Consider the following 26136-nt stretch of genomic DNA (forward strand, 5'->3'; position numbering starts at 1 on the left):
TTATCAGTCTGACCTGGCAGAGAGCAGAAACAGAAACGATCTGCCTTAGGTTTTGTGTTGGCTTGAGGAATCTAAAAATCCCGGCTTTTCATCCCAAAACATTTCATGTTCTGTGTCGTATAGCGTGGTAAAACTACAGGGAAGTGAAGTGAAAGCTTAGCGAAACATCGTCAATTACAGAGAAGTATGACCAAACTTGGTAAAAGTGAAAATAATAATAATAATAATAATAATAATAATAATAATAATAATAATAATAATAATAATAATAATAATAATAACAGCAACATGTAAGCAGTTGTGTTAATTTAGCTTTGCTCATTTCAATATTCATTTAGCTTCAGGGTATATTCCTGATTGAAGCCTCAGTTTCGTCATGACCTCCGGTGGCACTTTGCGCTGTGTGGATAATGCAAGAAAGAACATGCGTGTTTTTCTTGGTAATGCGAAAACAAAGCAAACAAGCACGCGATAATTCTTCTTCTCCATACATGGACATCCCGCTGATGACGAGTTGTGATATATGCGAGGAATTGGTCGCGTAAGCTCCACCCCCCGTTTACCTGATACTGGGTGTGGCTTTTCATTGTCCTCGTTGAGTAACAGCCTGTTTGCACGCTATTCCAGGAAAGAGCCGAACCTCCCTCCGCACCCACACGCGAACAGCAGGACAAACAAGCAGTAAAAGAATATTTCTCATAGAGAGGAACATAACAAGTCGTATTCTGACTTTAGTTCCTAGCTTGTTTAGTTTGATAAGTTTCCATCGTTGTTTTGGTGTTTTATTTTGGGCAGAGGTTGTTAGATTAAAAGGGAGGGAGTGTAACAGCCATCTGATCCTATTTCCTCTCTGAGTTGGAAGTTTGGAGCTGTGTGGGAGTGAGTGGACGGCCTCCGAAACAGATTGTAAAACTTTTAAGAAATTTCTCAACGTCGTTTTTTTCCCTCTGAGTTTTGAATTAAAAGCAAGTTGGTCTGGGCTGTGTTTTGAGGTAAGTGTATGTGATGTTAGTATAATTCCTGTGATAAAATAACATTTTCTGATGTTTTTTTTTCTTCAAAACATTCCGGGAAGTGGTAAAGCTTGGGGAATGTTCATCCATGTTGAATGTTTGGGACGGTTCGGCGTGTTTTCATTTTTCACTCGTTTAGCGAAACGCTGCTAAATGTGTTTGCTAATTATCAGTTCTGTTTATGTGCTGTTGCACAACTTGTTTTGCGACTTTGTGAAATGAAAACAAGCAATTGAAAAGTGTTTCACTTTATTTGTATGCAATGACCGTCATTATTGCTCAACTTACTTTTTAGGTTGATTTTAACGTTACACATTTTAAAACTGGGTGGGGATGGGGTTTATAATGGGTTAGTTGCATATTACATTGTGGTAAATCTCAAGCGTTTGCAGCTCTTAATACTAGTTTCCAATGTAACTTTAAATGCGTCAGTCAATAATGTTGATCCTTATCTAGTTCAGCCGTGCCTCCTATTTCTTAAAACTGTGAAATATTACTAGCGTGAGAACCACCGCGAAAAAACAACAAAAAAGACACTAAATAAAATACAGAATAAGTGAGAATAAGCATTAATAAAATGGCCTAGTAAGGCAATTTAAGCCTCACTACTTTATCGTTGTTATATGGTCAGCACACGCACTTTGGCAACATATTTTTGGTGATCGCCCAGCAGTTCTGTACAGTGATCAATATACCGAGCCCATATGGTGGGGGATCTAACTTTGGCTATCTTGGGTCAAGAATGCCACAGCTACTGTGGCAAGGACTTGGTGTGTCTTCCGTCCCACCTGGGCTGTATGGTATGCATACAAATGCTTTTGCCATGTGCAAATTTAGTCTATTTCGATCTAATTGATTCAAGCCTAAGCATTCGGGTTGAACAATTTATAAATCCTAATGATAACAAAACCTTTTTTTTTTTTTAAAAACAAGACACTAAAGAAATATTTTGCAGATACACTTGTCTGAGCCACAGATTAGATATGTGGGAAATCGCAGCATATCGCTGTTAACTTTTGAACAGCACGAATCGCATTTCTGCTCGTTTTGATTTATTGGATTACAAGTTGCATTTTATGTGAGTCCCAGAAATGGGATCTACATCTTGTGACTTGGTTTTGCAGTAGATTTGTATTAGTTATGCGTAGTAGATAATGTAAACCATTTTAATTGGTTGTAAAATCACTGGGTGGAACTATCCCTTATCCCCAAAATGATTTGGTATTTGTGGACAGACCAAAGATTCAGGTCAGCGGGCTGAGGCTTTTCTTTCATGTTGCTCTTCGGTATAAACCAGTAGATGGATTTATTTTCTTTTGAGTCCTTCTGGTAACTGATCATTACTGTTTGATGAACATCGAGACACAGCTGGTTATGTCCTTCTGTCTGGTTCCCTAACACTCAGAGTACCCTCAGGGAGGGAGTGACCTTGATGGACCATGCTTGATGGCTAATTGATACAAATATGAGCATGAAGAATATTTTGCTGTACGGTATGCCTGAGAATTCATGTATTACAGATTGTCAGAGTATTATGTAGAATCAATCTGTTACTTGAACAGTACAGTAGGTTTATAATTTCAGATTAACTAAGCCCTTACAATATTTTCACTGGGTTTGTATAGACAGTACTCCTTGCTTCTAAGGTGTTCGTTTTTATTTAACATGTTCTGTGTTTTTGGACTATGCTGTAGGAACCAACAGCTTACACAAGTTAAAATGAGTGCTGTTGTAAAGTGACGTGATGTACAGTAGTGCAGGCTAAGTATTTTACTTGACATGTTTACTGTCTGGGTACTGATGGATAGACCAGTACAGCAGTTACTTGGGACTTCCTGCTGTGGATTCAATTTGAGTCTGCCGTTCACTATGTAGATCTGTGTGGTCTTGCTTTACATTTAAAGCTGGTGTTCTCCCCCAATACAGTGAATCACTTAAGGGAAAGCTAGGTTTATTATTACAGGGGCTAAAAGTAGTGTTCAGAACTGTTTGATATAACTCGTTTTCTTTCTTCCCCTCATTGCTACCCTCTTACTTTAAGCCACTGAAGAAAATCTGAGTTTTCGCTGTTCGTACTGTCCTCCAACACAGACTTGTTAAAGGACAAATCTTGCTGTTGCTCTTACTTTCTGTAGACTCTCATAGCTGTGTCTGTGACCAGTTAATGCAATCTGACACAGCTGCTGCAGATTCACACTGCTGGCTTGTGCCAGAGATTCTTTTGGAATTTGAAAGCTGTTAACGTGGTCTTGGAGTTGGATAGATTACTAGCAGTTTACTTGCCAAAAAGCTGAATTGAAAAAAAAAAAAAAAAAATTAAATGCTGGACGCAGTTGGTTTTAATTTACGACCCTGTAAAAGGCTAGCCTATAAACAAGCTGTGTAACTATTCAGTTGTGTGTTATGGTAAAACTCAGACTAGTGTTTCAGGTACAACCTTCTGTGCTTTGATGGAGGCACTAGCAAAAAGGTGTGTCTGCATGATGGGGTTGGTTTCACAGACCCAGATACGATCCAATGTTGAAATAACTTTCCTAATGTAACTTTTATTACATCATTAAGATTTAATGATCATTGACTTCTGTGTATTATACCTTTTTGTTAAATTTGATTATAAATGAATCAGCAGTGTGGAGTAGTGGTTAGGGCTCTGGACTCTTGACCGGAGGGTTGTGGGTTCAATCCCCAGTGGAGGACATTGCTGCTGTACCCTTGAGCAAGGTACTTTACCTAGATTGCTCCAGTAAAAACCCAACTGTATAAATGGGTAATTGTATGTAAAAATAATGTGATATCTTGTAACAATTGTAAGTCGCCCTGGATAAGGGTGTCTGCTAAGAAATAAATTATTATTAGGCTACCACTACAGCAATCGCAGTTAAATTCATCGGTGACATTTAAGATTTCGTAGGTGTAGTCTAATGCTGTCCATTTACAGCTGGATTAGCCATCTGTCTTTGCATACACCTTTTAATTTAGTTTACAATTACCATTACCATTGATTTTGGTGCCCAGTGGCAGTCAGCCATTGCCTGCAGACCTTGCCTGTGGTTTAGTCACCAGATGCTTCTCTGTACTTTTACTGGATTATAGTATAACATTCATGTTTTCTTGCAGATTTGTAGACCATGACGACCATCAACACAGCAAACATCAACTTCAAATGGGATCCAAAGAGTCTGGAGATCAGGACTCTGGCTGTGGAGCGGCTGCTGGAGCCCCTTGTCACTCAGGTACAGTAGGGTTTCACATACACTGCTGCCATCCTCTTTGAAATGATGATTTACAGTACTGTAGGTGTTCCACTGGAAAGCAAGCAGTGCACATTAGGATTGCTGTGCTACATACCTTTTGATCTTTGCTTTTATTCCTGCTTGTGGTTCTGCTTTGGAAAGCATTAGCTTGGGGCCTCGGTGCAATGTGCTTGAGTTGAGCTTGTAGAGGGGAAGTACCCGTGACGCTCTTCTGTAGCCAGTGCAATCTTCTTGAGCAACTAATTCCAAGAAGTTGCAGGATGTTAATTCTGTCTCCTTTTAGGTCACCACCCTGGTGAACTCCAGCAATAAGGGTCCCTCCAACAAGAAAAAGGGCCGCTCTAAGAAGGCACATGTGCTGGCTGCCTCGGTGGAGCAAGCCACAAACCACTTCCTGGAGAAGGGGGATAAGATCGCCAAGGAGAGCCAGTTTCTCAAGGAGGAGCTCATTGCTGCCGTGGAGGATGTGCGCAAGCAGGGTGAGGAAGCCAGGGGTTGGCTGAGTTTGTGTGTGGTGGTGATCCGTGTTTTGCTAGTCTGGTAACCTCTGGCATAAACTTACCGTTTTCTACGTAAAGTAAATGTGTGCCTCTTTGATCTGGATTTTTAATTCGATCTGCCAAACAAACGATAGACAGCCTTCTATCATAAGGTGTGTATTTGCATTCAGATTGCTGCTCTTTCAATCTCTGAAATGGCTTTTTATAAAGTAAATGTATTTTGTGATTTAATATTCATAAACCACTGCACTTCTGTCATTTGCAAGCTGGCAGGTAAGTTGTGCACTGGTATGAAGAAAAGGATTTGCATGCGGCGCTCAATGCATTGTGTTGTCTGGATGCTAATCCAGGTATTTCTGTCAGCACTGCTGGGCTGTTGTGAGGCTTGGCAGGCTTGTTACTAAGCAGCCAATGCTGCTGACTGGCCTTATGCTGCATAAGCAGGTCGGTTTGTATTAAAAACGATTGCCATGCCTATATAAAAAGGCGACTAAGTAGTCTGTCTGTCTCTTTCTCAGATACATTAATGGATACCAACATTCACAACAATGGTAGCAGGATCTAAACGGTAGTTTTGAACAAAAAAAAAATTCAACTGCATGCCTCTTGTTGTGTCAGTGGGTCATGCTTCCTCCTGGGATGCCTGGAGTTTTGGCCTGCTTTTATCAGGGTGGAATCTGAGGGCTGTTGGCTGGTGCCTGGGAATGCCTGCTATGCAGCAGTCACGGCTCTATTGCATGGTTGGAAAGATAATGCAGCTGCTGAGTAACAGGATAGCTTCAAGATTCACCCTGTCTAATCGCCCTGTCCAGCTCTTACGTAAAACCAAAGAACTGAACTGCTGTGAGGATCTTCATTTACATTGCTTCTCTTCCCTGTCAAAGGGTTACACGCACAGTCTTAAATGTTTTTGCTTAAGATTGAGTTTAAGCTTCTGCTTTCTAATGCAACTTGCTGCTATTAGAACCATTGACCTACAGCACTGGAATAGAGGGATCCAGGAGATGGCTTTAAATCACTTCAGCTTTTAAGTGAAGGATGCAGCTCTATGTGGTTCCCAGCTTGTACTGTGTGGATTAAATGGGAGTTCTTCCTTTAGAGAAGTTCATTTACCTAAACTGTACTTTAGGTTTTTAGCAAGACTCTCCTCCATGGTCTTATCTCCTTATTGCTCTGTCCTTTAGAAAATACACTACAGATTTCCAAAGTTACTTCATACAGTAGTCACAGATGTATTTAATAAGCCATTGGTTTAAGTATTGCATGTCGTTGTTTCTTTGGCTTGATCCCAGTGAAAAACGAAAGTGCTTTTTTCTCTGGAGGAGACTCGTTGGTTTGCATCATGGTCAATGATTCATTTTCATCCAGTATCTGTTTGCTGTATTTGTGCAGCAGGAAGTGGTGATTCATTCTAGCACAATGCTGCCAGTGACAGGTGGACGGGAGGGAAGCTTTGCTGGTCACTGCCTGTGCTGATCTCATTCTCTCAGAGTGAGAGAATGTATCGCCATAGTGATATTTATCCCCCCCCCCCCCCCACCTCCCTTTTGAGACAGGGCGGTGGTCCATATAATTGCGTTCTATAAATAGCTGTAAGAATTGCTGTATCAATATAGTGCCTGTCCATGGACAAACACAATGGAAATGTAGCACTTGGCACACTACAGTATCACCTTTGCATGCAAATTCAGCCAGTTTTGACTGTCGCATGTTATTCAGGAACTAAGGCTCTATAGGTAAATACGACCTTTCTAACCCTTTTTTCAATTTTTTTTTGTGATATATATATATATATATATATATATATATATATATATATATATATATATATATATATATATAACTGCCTCTAGCCTTTTAAAGTCTAATGGAATGAGATTTGGGTTATTGTAAACTGCACGTCCTACTGGGGCAACAAACAAGTAACAATAAAAACAGGCTGCTGTATGAGGTAGTGTTGCTGTAGCATTAAGAGAGCTAGCTGTAAAGGAGAGTTTTAATGAGGCTTTGCTTTTTCATGATGCAGATGCACCAGTATACCTGTGGTGATCTCTGCACCACTACAGTACAGTATGCCTGAGTGTTGACCCTCTTATGGTTTACCTGCTCCAGCAGTGTTTGTTTTCTTGCTGTTTTTTAGAATACATGTTTTTGTTTAGTTTTGGAACTCCCCAGTACACTTACAGTATGCCGTCTTGATTCTTCTTGGTGGTAACTACCTGCTAGATTGATCAGAGTTCTAATGCATTGCAGCTAGCATGTAAACACCATGTCTCCAAAAATGGTCCCCCTCAGACTTCCTTCAACAACCACTTGCTGTGGGGGCTGCTGAAGACCTTTGCATTTATATATTGATGGCTGAATGTGTTCATCCCTGCAGGAGAAGCGATGAAGACTGCCTCTGGGGAGTTTGCAGATGACCCCTGTTCGTCAATGAAGAGAGGGAATATGGTGCGAGCCGCCCGCGCCCTGCTGTCTGCTGTCACTCACCTTCTCGTCCTGGCAGACATGGCTGACGTCTACAAGCTTCTGGTGCAGCTCAAGCTGGTGAGATGGTCTTCAGTTCTGCTAAGCCCAGAATAAGTTCTGCTAAACCCAGAATATCTGCAATACTTCTAAATATTCTTCTGCCCCACCCCTTACATTTTGCTGCCATTCTGATATTTCTTATAAATCAACATTTTGATGGCTGATCATTTTTGTCATCTGGTCAACCTTAACCAAAATAGTGCTAAACCGGGTTTGTGAAATCATTTATTTAAGGTGTTGGTCTACATGGCTACTGACAGCTGTAATGTGTTGGTTATATCCTTGGCTGTGCATATTGTCATAGAGTACCTACTGAAAGAACTGGCCTTGACATTTGTATCTGCTGGAAACTGCAACGTACAAGAAGAGTAAAAGCCAAACTGCTTTTAAATGTTATGTTTCCGTAGGTGGAGGAGAGTCTTGTAAAGTTCCGCAATGCCGGCACGGAGCAGGAGCTCGGGATACAGTACAAGGCGCTGAAACCTGAAGTAGATAAACTCAGCTTGATGGCTGCCAAGAGACAACAGGTACAGTACCGCTATATAGTTTACTATTATTGCCCTCCTGCAGCGCGGCTCGCCTCTTCACTGGGCTGTGAGCAGTTTGCCCATTGGATGTCAAAGGCTTACTCTGTGTTTGAATAGAAATCCACATTATACACAATGGGGAAGATCTTGAGTGACACTTCTAAAGGATTTTCCTTGCCTGTCTGTGGCATTGCCAAGTTTTAGCTTTAAGCACTTTTTCCTGTGTTGCTTTCAGCAGGAACTGCAGAGAAACTTTTCAAAGCAGACTTAGAATTATAGAATCTAGTGGTTTGAATCACATGGGCTTTACTCTAGGCTGGAGGTGTGTTTGGAGAAGACTTTGCACTGCATTCTTATAGATCTAGTATACTGAACGCATGACTCTAAGATGTTAAATGCCGATCAGGGGTTGTGAATCAATCCCAGAACTGTAATTGGTTTAAGATTTCTGATTTCAAATGGCATGCAAAGTCAGTACATTGGCCATTTGTTTGATTAGACTCCCAGAACTAAAGAAAATCTGACCTGGGGCTTTAAGTGTAATATTAATGACTTTAGATAACATTATTGCATGCAGTTTGAGTGGTTGTTCTGAAGTTCTGACCTTGTTTAAGTAGGTTGGATGATGTGAGATTAGTGCTTTCCAATCAAAGTGCCAGACAGCCTTTCTGAGCACAGCCTGCATGCTGGGATAGCTTTTGGTTATGTTTTTTGTTCGTTCTCATAACTATGCCAAGAGATTTTATACTGGTGTTGACAGCCAATTTAATTGCCTCATTCACAGTGGTGAATGCAGTTAACCTGTATATCTAAAACCAATCTAACTGACTTGAATACTTCAAGTTAACCTTTCATGATGTCGACATCTAGTCTTATCATAAATTATGCTGCCATATTTTAATAGGGCAATTATCATAATGGAAAGTACTCTAATGTATAGCTGACATTTAGACATTGCCTTCTGTCTGGGGGGGGGGGGGTTAACATAAATAGGCTGATCCATTTAGAAGGTTTGACGGCAGGGTAGACCTTTCTGGTTGGCTATTTCATAAGAACTCCATATTTTGTACTTTACTAATTTCTCCTTGCAACTTTCCCTGTGTTTTTGTAAAGGAGCTGAAAGACGTGCACCACAAAGACCAGATGGCAGCTGCCCGTGGGGTTTTGCAGAGAAACATCCCCATGCTGTACATCGCCTCCCAAGCCTGCCTGCAGCACCCTGACGTGGCCGCTTACAAAGCTAACCGGGACCTGATCTACAAGCAACTCCAGCACGCTGTCTCTGGGATCTCCAACGCAGCTCAGGCCACTGCCTCTGAGGACTCCGCCCTGTCTCAGCCCGGGGGAGGTGGGGAGCTGGCCTACGCCCTCAACAACTTTGATGTGAGTAGCTTGGGGTTACTGGCAGGAGCAATGCAAACAGATGAATCAGGGTACTATTAATGCTAGGAATCCCATGGAGACAACCCCACCCCCCCACCCCCGGCGCTTTGAGAAATTCTGCCACTAGAAGTTGTAGTTAAACTCCGAGTCAGTAGCAATAATTCTTATCCTGCAAAAAACATGGCAAGGTACGCTATTGATGGCATGCCTAGATGCTGCTTCACAGGCAGACAATAACGAAAAGGCAGCTCCACTTCACCAGCTTGTCGAGCGCTGCCTGTAAAAGCTGGGAGCAGTTAAATGCTTATTGATCCCTTTTAATAATCCTTTCTTTTCTGCACTCTGTATACATCGGCTCTAGTCTGTCCCACAGCATGTGATGTCTGACCCGTGTTGTTTATTATTTGTTCCCTTATACATCACCTTGGTATCCATACAGAATTTGAATGATAAACTGTTTTAATTTTAATTCTAGGAACTTTTGTTTTGGCTCTTTAGCTTTTAAATGTAATATAAATGGCAGCATATGGGAGTACCAGGAAAATGTTACAACAAGATAAGTTTATGTAAAAATATTAGCTTCAATTTATTTTTTAAACAGTTCCGTTTGATGCCTGTAGGTGTAGCTCTTGAAACAAAATTGATGTATTGTCCATGGGTCCACACATACTAGAACAGTCTTGAGTAGTATAGAGCTGTCTAAAGGAACAGCAATAATTAAATGTAATTTTTATAGTACTAGATAATGTGCAGTACAAAAGAATGCAGGGTAATAAATGGATACATACTCAATAGCATGATGCTTAAAGGTTAAAGTGGAAATAGTCGCTCACTGAGTAACTATGTATATTGGGAATAACTGAGTGTAGTTACCATGGCATCAAAAGCCTAGAAGTACCTTCACTTTTTCTCTCTCTGTGTGTGTGCGTGCGTAATGCTCATACCAGTTTTATATATTATTTTGTCACATTAGTGCTCAGAATGGCCTTATAGGTTTATAGTAACAGTTGGTACATGCTCACTATTCTGGAGACTTGATTTCATGCAGCAGCTTCATAATTAAAACATCGGCTGTTTTCATGGATACAACGTGTAAGCAAAGCAGTTATGGCAGTAAGATGTAATAAATAAAATGCCTAATATGATAACATGGAACTAACAGTAGCTGTAGGTGGAGATCAGGGTACCTTCATGCACCTGTATGCTTGCAACTTACTACTGCAATAAATCCAGCTATATTAAAACAGTTTCATCTTTGGGTGCAGCATTAATTTTAAAATGTTTACTGTGCTGCCCTCGCTAACCAAAACCTTCATCCTTGGAAAGGACGGTTCACTTTGGATACTTCCAAGTAAGAGCAATACAAAGCATAGCTTATTATACTGCGCTGTTTTCAGAGACACAAGGAAATATGAAGTTTAATTATGGTCATTTACTCTCTACGTCCATTCACACGCTTACAAGGACATTTCAAATTTCAAGCCATTGATTTCTACTGAAATGCTCAGAGCCAGTGAATAAAATGGCTGGTTTACTGCACTGTAGTATAAAAGGCAGAACATTGTATAGAGCAATGAAATTCAGCATGTACTACTGAGCTTAATTACCTTTTAATGTTAACCAAGGCCCAGCAAAGATGCTGCACTGTTTGATGGATAGTTATTTAATTTGAGATAGTCCAACATGGATTGTAATGTGCAAATCCAACCCAGGTGCTGGGATCTCCGAGCTAACTGCCTGCATGACCTTGCAAGTCTTTCTGGGTTTGTTGTACTATTGCTCACATTGGAAAGAGCCACACTTTACTGATCCTTTTGGATTTTCCTTGCAGGGAGCTCTGAAATGTAATTGGTTTTGTTTTCTGCTGGATGTGAACACTAAAACTGCCAAACCCCTTTTTGAATTTGGCAGTGCTTGACTGCCATAGCTAGACTGAAAGACCCATTTCTCAGTACAGCAAAAAAAAAAACTGATCTAGCTTTGCCTTCTAACATCTTCTGATTAACTTGTTTCTTTTGTTTACATCGCCTTTATTACAGCCATGACTTAAATGCTTTTGCAGTCTGCTTTAGGCTGCTGCTTTTTTCATTGCTCTCTGGGCCCCAGCGACTGAGCTGATACAGCTGCTTGTTATAGGACTGTGGCTTTTTCTTTCTTTATTTTCTAGACTAGCATTTCTGCTATTGTAGCTAGCCAGTGCTTTAACAGCACCCAGGGCAGCAAGTGTCAGATCTGATGTGTGAAATGTAAAACTTTAAGAAATGAATTTGGCAAATCTGTTTTAATAGTAATGGATTAGCTTTATTTTGTTGGTATTCAATTAGACTGGAAGATGCAGTATTTTGGGCCCCCCTTTTTAAATGTAATTCAAAAAACAATCCCTGTGCACCACACTTTTTTGCAATCTGCAGATGTGCTCCTCCCAGTCGGTCTGTGCCTAGTTGCCAGGGAACGGCTCTGAAATTTCTTCATTCTAATTCGGCTAGCAATGTTTGCACCCTACCCAGCTCTTAGTAAGACTTGCATGCAAGAAGACATTTAGTGGAAGATGACATGAATGAGTAAGCAGTTTAATTAGATTGATAGTGTCTTGTCTGCAAGAGGGAGAACTGCAAATTTTTGATCAAAAGTATTTTTTTTATATGCATGCATACATATGCAAGTGGAGTTGTTTGCTCACACATGTATGTAGGTAGAAGACTCCAGAAGTACTGCCTTGTATTCTCTAAAGTTACTGGAGTAGTGTTTACTCGCCAAGAACGCAGTGTAGGCCAAAAGTCCCACAATAAAGGGTTTGCTGCTTTTATTTGAGCAAATGATCAAATTGTTGTTTTGGTTGTTGCAAACATGCCTGACCATGGGTGAGCCCTGAACACTTTTACATTGCATATTTTGCCTTTGCAGGGAAATTTTAATTGTAACATCAGAGTGTGTCTAGTGCTTACAGTACCAGAATACTTTACATACTCACCAACAGCAGCACGCCAGGGTGCCACATTTATAGATCAATTATCAATTGATCTATTAAATTTAAAACGCTCGATCATACATCTAAATACATTGCAATGGTTAGAAACTTACTCAAGCAGAAATGATTTAACCTATTTCCTCCTTCACTGTTTTGTCTGAAAAGCCACTTTGGTGAATGCCAATGTGTTCGGTACTGAATTTATTTTTGACTACCCTGCAATAGCTTGAACTCCCTGGAGTTGTTATATTCTCTTTTAAGTTGGCACTTCACCTTATCTACCAATTGAACGTGTTTCCTGGTGGGAAGGATTGTATTCTTTTTCGTTGGTTGGTTCTCCGCTAGTTCAGATTCTCCAGTCATTTTAATTCGTCCAAGTCGTTGGTTTTAACAGAATTTCGTTGCTGTATTATCTATGTTGTTCAAGCGCAGATTAATAAAGCTAACCCTTTTCCTCTTCTCCAGTTATCCCCCAGTTCCGAATGGCTGCCTAACTGATAAAAGCTTTGCTCGTCGGACTTGCTGGCCTCAATGTTTTTAAATTGCTTCTTTCTCTCGGCTCTTACCCACCCCACTTAAATCGGTGTGTGGTGTGTCCCCCCCCCCCCCCCCAACCCCCCCCACCGGCAGTGTTAAATTCTGAATAAATTGGGAATGCTGAAACAGTATTTAAACTTAAGCAAGTCCTTGCCTATTACAGAAAGTGTGACTTGGTGATTTTAACCCCTGTTTTTTCAACTCTAGTGGGCTGTGTGTGTAATATATATATATATATATATATATATATATATATATATATATATATATATATATATATATATATATATATATATATATATATATATATATATATATATATATATATATATATATATATATATATAATATATATATATAATATTTTTTAATTGATTTTTAAGATGGATCTTTCATAAATGTTAACACAATGTATCGATCCTTTTAGTCTCCTGCATTTAACAGATTGAGAATACAACCCCAGAGGACAAAGGCATCTTTCCCAAGTTTGTGTGAATTATTTGTTTGCTTTTATAAATGCTGGAAAGGACATCTTTTATTCCTTTTTTTTTTTTATTGTAAAAAGGACCATGCTATTAATGCAAGACGAGAACAATTCACTTCAAAAGTAGTTGCACTTCACTTGATTTGTACCGTGCTGGTGGTGGGATACTACTATAACTACATTAGTAAGGTTCTGAAAGTTGTATAAATATATTTGTTGTGTTTGTAAAGTGAGATTTATTCCACCCACTCTCTCCTCTCTCCAGAAACAAATCATTGTGGATCCCCTGAATTTCAGCGAGGAGCGTTTCAGGCCCTCCCTGGAAGAGCGTCTGGAGAGCATCATTAGTGGCGCAGCGCTGATGGCTGACTCGTCCTGCACACGTGATGACCGCCGGGAGCGCATTGTGGCAGAGTGCAACGCCGTGCGACAGGCCTTGCAGGATCTGCTGTCCGAGTACATGGGCAATGTAAGTCCTTTTCTTTCCCAATGTTCCCCAACATTTATGAACCCTAGCTGTTATGGAATTACTGCTCTTCTGAAGCCCTGTTGCGTTGCAACCTATCGCACACTTTCAACCCTTTTTAAAGGGCTTTTGATTTAATTTCTGTCCTACTGCAATTTTTTTCCCCTTCCCTGAGGTTTAAAAGTGTGGGTTATTAGTTCATGTTTTCTGACGAACCTGAATTTGTTGAACAACTTCAGATTAAAGATTAATCTTTTCTTGTTGGCAAACAAAATCCAAAGCACATTTTCGTATGGCTCTATTAATCTGGCAAAGTAAGACTTTTCTGAGAGTGACATTGACTTCAGGGCAGGTCTGCCGAATGCACTGAAGAGCTTCATTATACTCCCAGCCCTTGTCTGGTGTGTTTTTTTTGTAAATATAAGCTGACGTTAATTGACTAAAATCTAATTGTTTTGAAATGTGAGAAGGCCAAGCATCTGTGGCATATTTATCCATCTAATTAAAATGCAATTAGAGGATCGTGCACTGCTGGCTTTGCTCTTTCACCATGTTGAAGAAAGGGTTCTGGAATGCATTGCACTAACATGTACTTCATAAGTGGCTTGCTCTGTAGTGGAAATGACTGAACTGTGCAGTGCTAGGAGTCTTACATTAACTAAAAACCCATGTTTTAGCAGGGATGGATATAAGACTCCCATTGCATAGCATTTCAATCCATTCCTTGTTTTACCATTTTATAAGATGCATCCTGAGATTACCCATACTGTGGCTAATCCAGTTTGTAGTAAAATCTGGAATGGTTGAAACTGCTATGCAGTCTTATTTACATCCCTGTTTTTAGGAATGCTAAAAGGAGCCAGATTCCTGCATCCCAAATTTAGGGGGAATAATCCTAGCATGATGCTACAGTCCATCCAAGACTTTTTCCAGGATTTGCTGGCATGCAATGTTTGAGTTCAGTCTTGTGGACCTTATTCCAACTCAAAACTTGTTTGCTTTTATTACAAGAATCCACAGACCCTTCATGCCATATACCAGGGTTTATTAGATTTGGAATTAAAACGTCCTCCCTTGTACTATATCTTTGACATCTGTTTTGCCGTCTGCACCATAGAGGCATTCACATTGTCCAGCTTCTGAGTAACATTAGTGTCCGAACACCATGCTAAAGTATTGGTTGTCTTGCAGCTAATCTCAAGGCACTTTAACCTTGTTCTTTTCTTAATAGCAAGTATTACTTGTTTATTCCTACATGGATGAAGACTTGGTGACATTTGATTTTGAGAATAAAGTCTGCTTTACAGTAGGACTCAAGTTGTTTAGCTTTATTTAAAATGTCTTCTGTGATATAATGGAGAAAATGGGGAGCAGGATCACATGTGGGCTACAGGAAGACTATTACTGGCAACCTGTTCTTCCCTCTGCAGCAAGGTTAGATTAGTGAATTTAAAAATAAATAAATAAGTAGTTCAATAGCAATTTGATCCTGTTTCCCTGCTGTTGCCTGGTTGCTTAGCATGTTTCCGTGCCAAAGGCTGCCATTTGTATCACAGTGTCTGCAGCAATATATTTGTAATTTGTCTTGTGAAATAAAAACAGAAATGGTCATTGTACATTTGATTTAAGCTTTATTATTGTAGAAATGGAAGTGAACGCGCAAGGCAATGCACTGATGGAGATGTCTGCAGTGCAGGTGCTCTGCTTTTTATATTTGCATTCTGGGGAAAGATGAGCTGTTGAACGCATTAATCTGTGACCTTTTCAGCCTGCTGTCAGAACTAAGCTTGCTCTGGAGAAAGCTGCTCTGAATGAAGAATTAGCCCCGCCCTCCTCATTTTCCCTTGATTTACTTTATTATACTTCTGCACAAGGCAGGTGAACTAACAAATAACAAAAATGTGCTGATTTGAGACAAATTCCCACACAATTGAATTGTGATGTCTCACAGCTGTATTGTAGGTTCATTTAACAGCTAGATCTTAAAAGTTTAGAATTGTTCCAATAGAGGATGTGTGTGTGTGTGTGTGTGTGTATATATATATATATATATATATATAATCACACGTCTTACACAGAATCTTAAAGAATATGGAGACTGTAAATACACTAACCTAATGTGCAATTAAATTCCTATTTATAGAAATGAATGGCATAATTCTTAGTCTTGATGTCCCGCATGTGTACAAGACTTAATTGGCACCTAGCCTTCTCTCTAATGGCTGAGAACAGCTGGGATGTTTTGACATCTGGCTGTTGAAGGGGTTCATTAAGAATGCAATGTGTGACTGCAGCCGTTGACTGAGCGGGGCTTAAATCCACAGCATGCACTGGCATCTTCCTCCTGCCTGCTATTTCAGTCATGGCGAGGGTAGACACACTTCATAACCCCGTATATACAGACAAACACTTATCCCAGTCCCATTGAACACTCAGTCGTAAAATTCAGTAAACCAAAGAAATTCAATTTCAGTGATAGGTCTTTGTCACGGCCCTTGTCTTGATGACAAAGTTTGATATATATGACAGTTTTACAATACACTGTACACAAGTTAGTAAACATTCTGCTTATCTTAATTCCAGGACGCAAGAAAAATGCACATGGCCAAAATATATCAAAGCTTCACATTTGTCAGATTAATGAAGAGGCTTGGTTGTAATGATCCTTTGGCTGTTGGGCAAAATGATATCGCCCTGGCCTTCTGTCGCTCTGAAAAGTCTTAAATGGATATTGGGTAGGGAGTGCTTAGATATAAGTGTGGCTCTTTTTGTAAACATGTTGAGAAATTATTTTGCTATGAACGATCTGATGCCGACCTCCAGAGTAAAGTGAGTGGTCATGTTACCTGGGGAGGTGGGGTCAAAAATAAAGGCATTATTATGCATGCAGTTCCTGTATGTTGCTAGGAGCTACGGTTTTAAATCAGTTTCTATAGCAGCTGTGTAATAAGCACTGTTTCCAAGTAATTGAACAGTGGAATTGCTACTTCATTCCATGTCAAACTGACTTGTATGGGGCCTGGAAGATTAATCCATTGGCATTAATGTTAAAACTATTTTTTTTTTATAGTTCTGTTTTTCCCACAGTCCTTTTTTAGGAGGAGGGTGGGGGGCTCTTACTAAGAAGCTTTGAGGAATAAAAAGCACTAATGATCGTGGAGTGAATTAACAAGATTAGTGAATAAGGGGTGAATGCTTTAAATCCTATGCAAATCTTTAAATAGGATTTTTTTTTTTTTTCGTGGCAATTTGACTAATGCATCCCATCTTGGAGTCTTGTCTTGGAACAGTGGTAGGTGTGCAGCTTATAACTATGATGAGGGTTGAGTTGTTGTACAGTGTTTTTTACATACATGCTCAGATTAACAAAAAAATGTGTCTGTTTTCCAAGTCCCCTACAGTATAAGGTAGCTGAGCAAGATGGCCACACAGTGAATATCAAGCAGGCTTCCACAAGGGGATGCAATTGATGCAGTGCCTTCACCCAGCCAGACTTTGCTTGGGGGGGGGGGGGGGGGGGGGAGGTGATTGCTAACAAAGCACAGGCAACATACACGGGGAGCAATTATCAACTCATAAATATACTACTTCCAAAAGCTTAAATGTGCATCTTTTGTGACCTCGGGCTCCCTTTCGTTGTTTGGACAGCACCTTTTTATACAGTGTTTTAGTGACCATACTCACAAGTTTTGCCCAAAAAACTCTTATTGCTGCTTACATTAAGCAATCTACATATTAGCCTTTTATATATATTTTAATACAAATGTCCTAACCTCATATACCACAAACCAGCAGAGGTGGTCCAACACCTTTTTTCAGATTGCCATACATGTTGAGGGCCTATTTGGCAACCTGGGGCCAATCTTCTACTGCAATTCAGCCCGGGTTTTGCATTCTCAACTGATTTGACAGTGCTTGAGATGCCTCGTGCACTCTGCCACGAATGATGTCCGTCTAAGTGACAGCAGCTGCCCCTTTGATCAAGACATGGTTCATTATTGACGTGATGCATGTCATCTGCCAGTGCAGGGACTGGCTTTGATGCAAGTCGAGCTTTGGCAGTCAGCTGGCTCTGACCTGGTGTTAACCTGCTGAGTAATCCTCTCCTGAATGGAATATGGTTCTGTTGGGATATGCTTGTTTTTGTGATCTCCAAATAAGACTCCCTAATAGGTGATTGGTATTTTTATTTTTTTAAATATAAATTTGCCTATAGTCTCCACAGATTTTTCTGCTGTGTTGTGTGCTTAACATTGACAGTGTTTCATTAGTAATACAAGAGTAAGTAGCCCATGGTGTCTCTGCACTCTGAAGCAGATCATTTCTGGAACCCATTTGCTGAAATGATAGCATGCTGCTATTAAGTGTTTTTAAACTTCTCAAAAAGAAGGCTCGGGCTTGTGGGTTTATGCCCTCAACATAAAGTGCATATAGTTGGACAGTAAGTCAGCAAGGCCTTTATCCGAAAGGGCTCCCTTCTAGATCATGATGGACCTAGCATATTTGCACCACTCATTTCTCCCAAGTACAATTGATGGGTGTTTAGTGGTGGTAGGGATTAAGTGGTTCTATTTACACCCCACCGAAAGATCTTGGTTGGTATTAGGTTTAAGTGCTTTGTCACTGGTTTTGCAGTGACAAATTGGGTTATTGTAACACTTGTAATAAGCAGTTAGTTGCTGCTTTTGAGTGATACAGTAAGTAAAGGGCACGTTTATCAAGCAGGCACTTTGAATCGCCTTCCGTCTAGGATTCCAGCATCTTGCTTTGTCTGCAGATTTGCTGGCATTTATCTAGAGAATGCATGTGCTTTTGTTTTGTCAATGGCACTTGGCATTTAAAATAAAGCAACTCTTCAAGAGATGTCTGAACATCTGAATTAGTCTTTACATTTCAGTTGTATCCAATGTTAGTTTTAAATCGCTGGCTTCCTCCAGACCTCGTTGAATGTTGTTGGACACCAAGTAGGAGCATTTGCAGATAAACCTGAACAGAAGCATGAGGTGGGGGTAGTGGGGGGGGATTTTGCTTTTCACATTGTACAGTAGTAAAAAAAAAAAAAAAAAAAAATTCAGGTTGGGTCTTTACTTCGTTGGCTGAGGTTACAGTTTCAAAAGGGATCTTGGCGAGTTTGAGAGCTTACAGGGTGAAAGAACCAATTGAAAATCTGGCTGCAAACTGGTACTGAATTTAGTTGAATTCTGGTAAGCTCACATACCACACAGTTGAGGTCACAATTTTTCAGAAGTCCAAGTTTGCCCAAATTAGAATAATGTGTTGAGCTCATTACAGCGGGATTCCTTTGTTTTTAAAAATCAATCATTTTCTGGTTGGCATGGTTCAAAGACGATGTGCATTCATTCATCTTAATTGGGTTTTCCTGTACTTCTGCTAACTCATTTAAATGAATGTTGCAAGTGAGGTTAGTGCAGCTCTATTACATGGATTCAGGACTATATACCGAGCATCAAAAGAAACTTATTGGTTTCTTTTTAATCACTCGATCATTTCATCCTTGACCATGACACGCTTGAGTGAATATGACTGAAGCATATGCACTTAATCACCTAATTAGTGAGACAGTTGATTGGGTACTGGATATGGAGTGATTTCAGCTGTTGAATTGCAAGCTTGAATAAAAGCAATAAAGAAAATCGCAGAAAAAAAAACATGCCACGTCTTCAGGTAGTGCTGTTTATCAGAAGTGTGGATGGATGCCAATACCGAACTACATTTGTTGTGTATCCTCCAGTATCCCAAAATGCTTTCTGATGTGTTTTGGTGCATGGATATTTCAAATACAGTACTCGGGACAGGCACCTGAAGGGGTTGAGAGACTATCAATACTGCTGTACCGTATAAAATTTCTGAGGCTTGTTATAAAATGGTGGATCATGGAGCAACGTGATCAGATGCCGAAATCAAGGCACATTGATCTCTGGAGCGATGAAATCGGTTAAGGAGAAGTTCAGAGTTCAAAATGAAATACACACATTATGATAAAATGTACCCTGTGTTTAAGAAACCAAGCTATAACATTCATGCTAAGGAGCACTGTCTTCCATGAGCATGGACTCCATTTGCTGGATTGTAAACATAAAATACAGTCCATTGTGCTGCTAGGAACTGTAACCCAACTATTTTAATAGTGTTTGTACGCATTAAGCCAGACCTACACAAACTGTACTTTAGTGTGGATGATTTTAGATGGATTAATTAAAGTTTTGGAGTACGGTTCTTCAGATTGGTTATGTAGTGTGGACAGGGCCAAAGACGACTCCATTGACTGTCACAGTAGAAATCCCTTGTTTCTATTTAGAGTGCAGTAATCGATGGCTCCTTAAGGAAATATTTTTAGTTAAGATGTTGGTATTTAATTGGTCCATGACATTTATTTTTATTTAACAGTATTAGTGAATCCTTTTGTATTTCTGTGCACTGCGTGTGTGTGATACATTGATCCTTTTTAATTAGAATACTCTGACCTGGCATTCCCATCTTGGATGAAAGACTAAGTCTTAACACAGATTTGGCATAGTTTCAGTATGGCTCTCAATTGGTGTTGCTGCTGTGGATCTTCTGTTAGAATAGTAGCTTGAGTGAAGGAGCCCAGTATTGTCTCCATAGTAGCTTGGGCAGGAGGAACTGTGCAATTTTCCGGACAACCAGACGATGATTTTGGGGGACATGGAGTTGCTATGGTACAGCAGATATTTGAAGTTCATTAAATTTGTTATCCAGGCCAAAATGTGGCATTTGTAAGCCAATTGCCTTCACCTTGAGTTTTTGTTTACTGAGTGCAGCACTGCTAGGCTAGATTGTGGATCAACGTAAAAAAAGACTCTTCCCATCACTACTTACTTCACCCCTGCTGTTAAAGGGATAGAGTGAGACATAAAGCTGTGTGTGACACAGAGTGTATTAAGAAAGATTACCAAGTCTGGTATTGACTGGTGATATGAAAGCTACTTCATATTCGTTTACGGAGTAATTGACTTTTTCAGACCATGACGGATCAGTTATTGCTGGCAGTAGGAGCAAATGTTACCTTGGGTACTGAGATATGAATTGATTTTCTTGCACCTTTCTCTCCTGGTTTGTTTGCTTTCTGAGTGATCCCTGATGTTCTGCAACAGTCAATATTGCTAAGTGTTTTGCTTGGCAACTTCCTGTTTGCAGCCCCCCCCCCTTCTATTTTATCTGCATTAAGGTAAATGAGTGGTGTAGCTCCATTCAAGCAAGTTCCTCGTGTACAGAATCTTGGCCGTGTCCCAGAATGGGAGAGCTCTCAAATTGAAGGTTTAAATGATCCCTTCAATGGCCAGAAGTCTAATTTGCGAACTTGTACCTACAGTACTAGATGCTGGAGTTCCTTAACTGGGTTTATTTAAAATGCAGTATATTTTAAATGAAATAATTTGGACGCTTCCTTTTAAAAGCCATGGGCTCTGTTGCAACGGGTCCCACCTGACAAGCTATAGCTTACCTTGACTGGCTTCAGCGATCCCTCTGGCACAGGGCTGACTGTGACCTCCTTGCCCTGAAGCCCCAGTGTTAACCACCAGGTCCGTTGGACATAGCCATGAGGAAAATGAAAAACTGCTGTCAACGAGGCTCAATGCACAGTGTGACTTCATGTGTGCTGTGTTTATTTACAATGTATGGGGTTTTCAGTAATCTGTTAGACTTTAAGGCGATCTTGCTCATTCTAGGGTAGCACCAGCTGTATTCTGGAGGGGATGACTATTGCATTGCTGTAGTATTTCCCTTCTTGCAGAAAAAGAGGAATCAAAAAGTCTGCTGACTTTTCATTCTGACCTAAAATGGTCACATATGCATATGTTAAAATAAGTGACCATGGATGGGATGGGGGCTGTTTTGAATACCGTGTGCCTTTTCTTGCATGAGCTTAGTTTGTTCCCAGTTAGAATGGGAGATGTCGCATCTGTTCATGGTCAGTGCACAGGCAGCATCGACATGCCTTGATTTGCATGGCAGATGTAGCCTACCGTTTCTCTCTTTTTGGCCATGTTCCTGACCTTGCCAAGAGGAAATGTATTGTGCAATGTAGCAAATAGAAAAAATCTGGCCTCATTTATCATTTCAAAGCTGACATTTGTATTATGTATTGATATTGTATATTCTGCTCCAACGTGTTGACTGTTTCATTGCCCCTATCTTACAATATGTTTTTTTTTTTTCCTTTAATAGTCTCGGTAGGCTGAACAACCTTGCTGGCGTACTGTAGGCATGTGCTGTAGAGTGCTCTCTTTATAAAGTTACATTATACCACTGTTATAAGGCGGTAAGTAGATCCCATTGCCCCGTAGTCATTCTGCTTTTATCTGGTGGAACACAAATATAACGGCATGCCTTGAGATCCTGACTACATTGTGGAGGGCTGCATGTACTTAGTGTACAGTAGTAAACATAGCTCTAGTTTATTAACCCTTTTGCAAATTGGTTAGCAGTTAGTATTTCTACTTAAACAATGTTAATACTTGAGCATTTTTAAGGGTTGTATCTTGGGTTGATGCCCTGCAAAAAGTCGTGTGCTCTTCTTGGAACTGCTTGTAATTTAAATGTAATAAATATCCTGAGGTAAAGGAATAAATCGTCTGCAAACAGATAAACGAGGTCTGGAGAAGATTAATTGCTGCAAATATTTCCATTAGTTTTAAATGGAACACACACGGCTCTACGTGCTGTCAAAAACGTCGGCATCCAGAATTGATTACAAACGCTTTATGCAGCATTACAAACGCTGCATTAAAACTGTTTTGTGGACTTGGTCACACATGCCAATGGCTGTTTTGATTTTTGCATATCAATCTTAGAATCTTTGTTTTTTGGCAGTGTATACAAACTGAATCAAATTAAGGGATTCTAAGTCAAATGGATTATTTCATGCTAATTGATGCATACATGGTACTTTTTTTTTCTTGTGGTTTACACAGGCTGCCTACATGAGTACTTCAAAGATAACCAGAGTGTGCACCAGTTTCTAAACTGAGATGCCAGTGCTTACTTCACATAGCGATTTTGCTTTCATATCTGAATAAAGATGAAGGTGATCTTCTGTTCATTGCTATTGGAAAAATAACTCACTAGCTGATTGGATCCAGGCTATACCATGGAGAAGGTTAAACTAATTAGGACCCAGATTGTCCTTCTAATCACTGCCTGATGTGAGTTTCGCCTAATCCTACTCCCTTGTTGTAGAGCCCTATAGCAATGCTTGTAATTCTAAACAGCTCTCTCCAGGGTAGGGATTTCAATCATTCCACACATAGGCACAATGAGATGCAATGACGTGTGTTCATGCAAAGTACCTTATCACTGCTTGCTATGGCTTCACAAATTTAAATTTGTATGTACAGTAATTGCAGCACATAACTGAGGTGGGGAGATTGATGAATCTGTCACTTCTGCTTCCTTTGACCTTTTTTGAGGTCACTCGCTGTATCCATCTGGCATCTTTCAGACTTTTCATCCACCTTTTTAAAAATCTTTCAATTTGGCAGGGTTTTTTTTTTTGTTTGGCCCAGTGTTTGTAACCATCTCTTTTAATTAACTTTATGCAGAATTCCTGTATTCACATGCCATCCTGAGATATTGAAGGGCACATTTTGAGATTTCTGTTTCCACTGCATAGCACTTTATTGCTTGTCTAGGGTGCTTGAGGGACATTTTGTAAACTAGTAACCTTTTGGCTTCCTTCAATATTTTATTTAATAAGGCCCTTTTACAACATTTGATGTATAATTTGAAGAGTATACATTTTTGCATGCACCAAGTCTGTGCAAAATTGAGGACAAGATAGATGTGTGTGTGTTAATTATTTGTTAGTTTTAAAATCACTTTCATATGGACAACAAGGAGACGGCCTTCTGCTAAAGGTCAGGGTGATTCCTCAAGGACTTGGGTGGCTTGTTTCTGCATTGCTAATGGAGGTAGCTGTGACTGCTAAGCAGGCCAGTTCCCTGTGCAGGACTGCAGCTTGGCTGTGTTTCTGGAGCCTTGCATTGATTTTTACATTTACTTCCTTATCTTTTTATAATGGCTCTGGTGGGGTACTAAATATTAAAGCCATTCACCTGCTTCATGTTTTTAACAGGACTGGGGCCATAAGTGTCCATGTGTGCCTTTTTCGAGGGGCTAGGCATTCTATCTCTGTTCCTTGATCATGTGTGTAACTAAGTACAGATCGTTCTGTATCTTGTACTTTTTTTTATAGCGCAAATATACACTACGATGCTCCTAGGATAAATTTTCTTCTGACGAATGTATGCAATAATTATAAGTAGTTGTATTTTCGTGTGAAAACTTAGCCTAACAATCAGGCTTACAGTATGATGAATATAGCTTTCCTATCTTCCCTAACAAACATGGGATATAGCAAAGAGTTTAGTGTTCTGTAATCATTTTAAATCTATAAACCGATGCGGTATAGATCTAAACCTGTGTTTTCCAATAAAACTGCTAGTAATAGACCTGTTATAAAGACTGTTGCTAGCAGTTCCTATCCAAAAGTGCTTGGCATGCATGTGTTAGACACTTGGATCTGTTATAAAGTTTTATTGGTCAATTCCTTTTCTTATCTGTTTTCAAATTTAAAAGGCGAAGGCTGCCCCCCACCCCACATTTCGCTTTGCCGGGCTGGCTTGTGTTTTGCTGTTGGACTTGAGTCTGGCTGGCTGGGTGAGCAGAGTCACAGGTGGGGGGATGTGTTCGGAGCACTTCCTCGGGGCCTGACGAAACGTAATAAAGTTGGTTGAACTGATGCAATGTGCTTTGTTTAATTAAAAAAAAAAAAAAAAAAAAAAAAAACTCCCTACTTTTAGTGTCTGTTTACTGAGCCTAATCTTTATTTCCACTGATCTGATTTCAAACCTTTACATTTTAGCTTTTAATATCCACCCACCTCCCATTCCAGAAGCTACAAGATCTGTCGTGTGTGTGTGTGCATTCTTTATTTATTTTTTTTGCAGTGTGAACCCAGGGTCTTGTCTTTTTTAGGGTGAGCAAAGCATTCCCATAGGGATGTCCCAGCTACTGCTATCCATTACAGCTCTATTGGTTCTGGATCTTAGGGTTTGACGGTCCTTTCCGAATGAATAATCTTACACAGGGAAATAAAAGGAAAGGACATTTTAGCATGACAACATCTATCACTGGCAAGTGGGGGATTTAGTACTGGTGCCTGAATGCTCTTAAAATTTAACAATCCTCAAGTCGTGAGCTCCACGAAATAAAACGCATGCACTTAATACATTGACAATGACATCTTTCTGCAGTGTGGCTTTTAGAAAGTGGTGATCCCTGTGAGAACTGTAACTTGTAAAGGAAAATCCTCTAAGCATTGTCAAGATGGCAAGCTGAGCATGTGGTGGCTGTTGGTCCCAGGCAATGTGTCTGTTCTTGAATGGCATCTATATTGGATATCCCAAACCATGTATTTCGCCCTTGTGGATGTCAAGTAAGCAGAGTTGTCCTCTGCAGAGTGTGTGTTTGATTGAGGGGGTTGAAAAAGCAAACTGCATTGTAAATTAAAGATTTTGGGGATTGATATAGACTAGGGAATGTGATCTGTTTTGAATTGTTAGAATAAAGGTATGGTGTGTTATATAAAATCTCTCTCTCTCTCTCTCTCTCTCTCTCTCAATATAATAAATGGGGTGGGGGGGGGGCTAGAGTATATATTGCACCTTTTTATATTGCAATCCATATCTTGTCAGATACCTTGAACTACTTTTGCTCAATAGTGGCTTGCCATTTCTTGACCAGAATAAAGAGAAATGTTGCTGGGTAGTTATTCACTGCTCTGTAGGATCTAGAGGATTTAAGTTGACATAGAAGCAGATTGCTTTGTGAAGATAAATGACTGTTGGCTGGAAACTCGGGTATACAGTAGCTGCACTTTCACAGCTTGGTACAGCTATTGGTACCTAGATGATAGACAACAGGCTTCCTTTGTTAGGGTGTTTCTTTTGGAAGCAAGGAGCTGCCAAGGGAAAGGGGTTGGGTTCTATACGGAACCACAGCCGTGTACAATGCTCACTGATGAGAGCAACAACAAATCCAGTTAGTGTTTCTGAGACCACCATACAAACATGAAAACAATGGCATTGCTTGATCCAATAGGAGAGACTCCAATATATAGTGTGTGTTTTAAATGTCTTAATAAACACTCCCATGCTCATTACATTGGGATGGGGGACTGCATTTAAAAATGTAAATATGTTTGGCAATTGTGTCCTGATATGGGTAGGGGGGATGTTAAAGCAGCAATTGATTTCAATGCATGAGAGCTGTGGTGTGTGGTTGTGTTTTTGGGAACCCCTCCTAATAAGGTTGTGAAGAATTTCTTAGCAGCCAATACATTAGGCAGGTATTTTGCTGATGAGAAACTAGATCGATACGTCCTTCCTAGTAAGCATTTTGTAGATTTTATTGGAGGACCCGTAATGAATGC

General features: G+C 40.0%; 1 protein-coding gene across 1 annotated transcript in view; it reads left to right on the forward strand.

The window, feature by feature from the left end:
• The first annotated feature begins 573 nt into the window (after positions 1-573).
• LOC117413189 (catenin alpha-1) overlaps positions 574-26136 on the forward strand; it is a 63052-nt gene continuing 37489 nt past the window's right edge. The window contains exons 1-7 of the mRNA XM_034926572.2: positions 574-992; positions 4131-4246; positions 4551-4746; positions 7148-7314; positions 7704-7823; positions 8937-9206; positions 13461-13664. Of these exons, the coding sequence (XP_034782463.1) occupies positions 4142-4246; positions 4551-4746; positions 7148-7314; positions 7704-7823; positions 8937-9206; positions 13461-13664 (1062 nt within the window). The 5' untranslated portion in view covers positions 574-992; positions 4131-4141. The remainder of the gene's footprint in view (positions 993-4130; positions 4247-4550; positions 4747-7147; positions 7315-7703; positions 7824-8936; positions 9207-13460; positions 13665-26136) is intronic.

The sequence above is a fragment of the Acipenser ruthenus genome, chromosome 22, assembly GCF_902713425.1.
Source record: "Acipenser ruthenus chromosome 22, fAciRut3.2 maternal haplotype, whole genome shotgun sequence".
NCBI classification, from domain to species: domain Eukaryota; kingdom Metazoa; phylum Chordata; class Actinopteri; order Acipenseriformes; family Acipenseridae; genus Acipenser; species Acipenser ruthenus.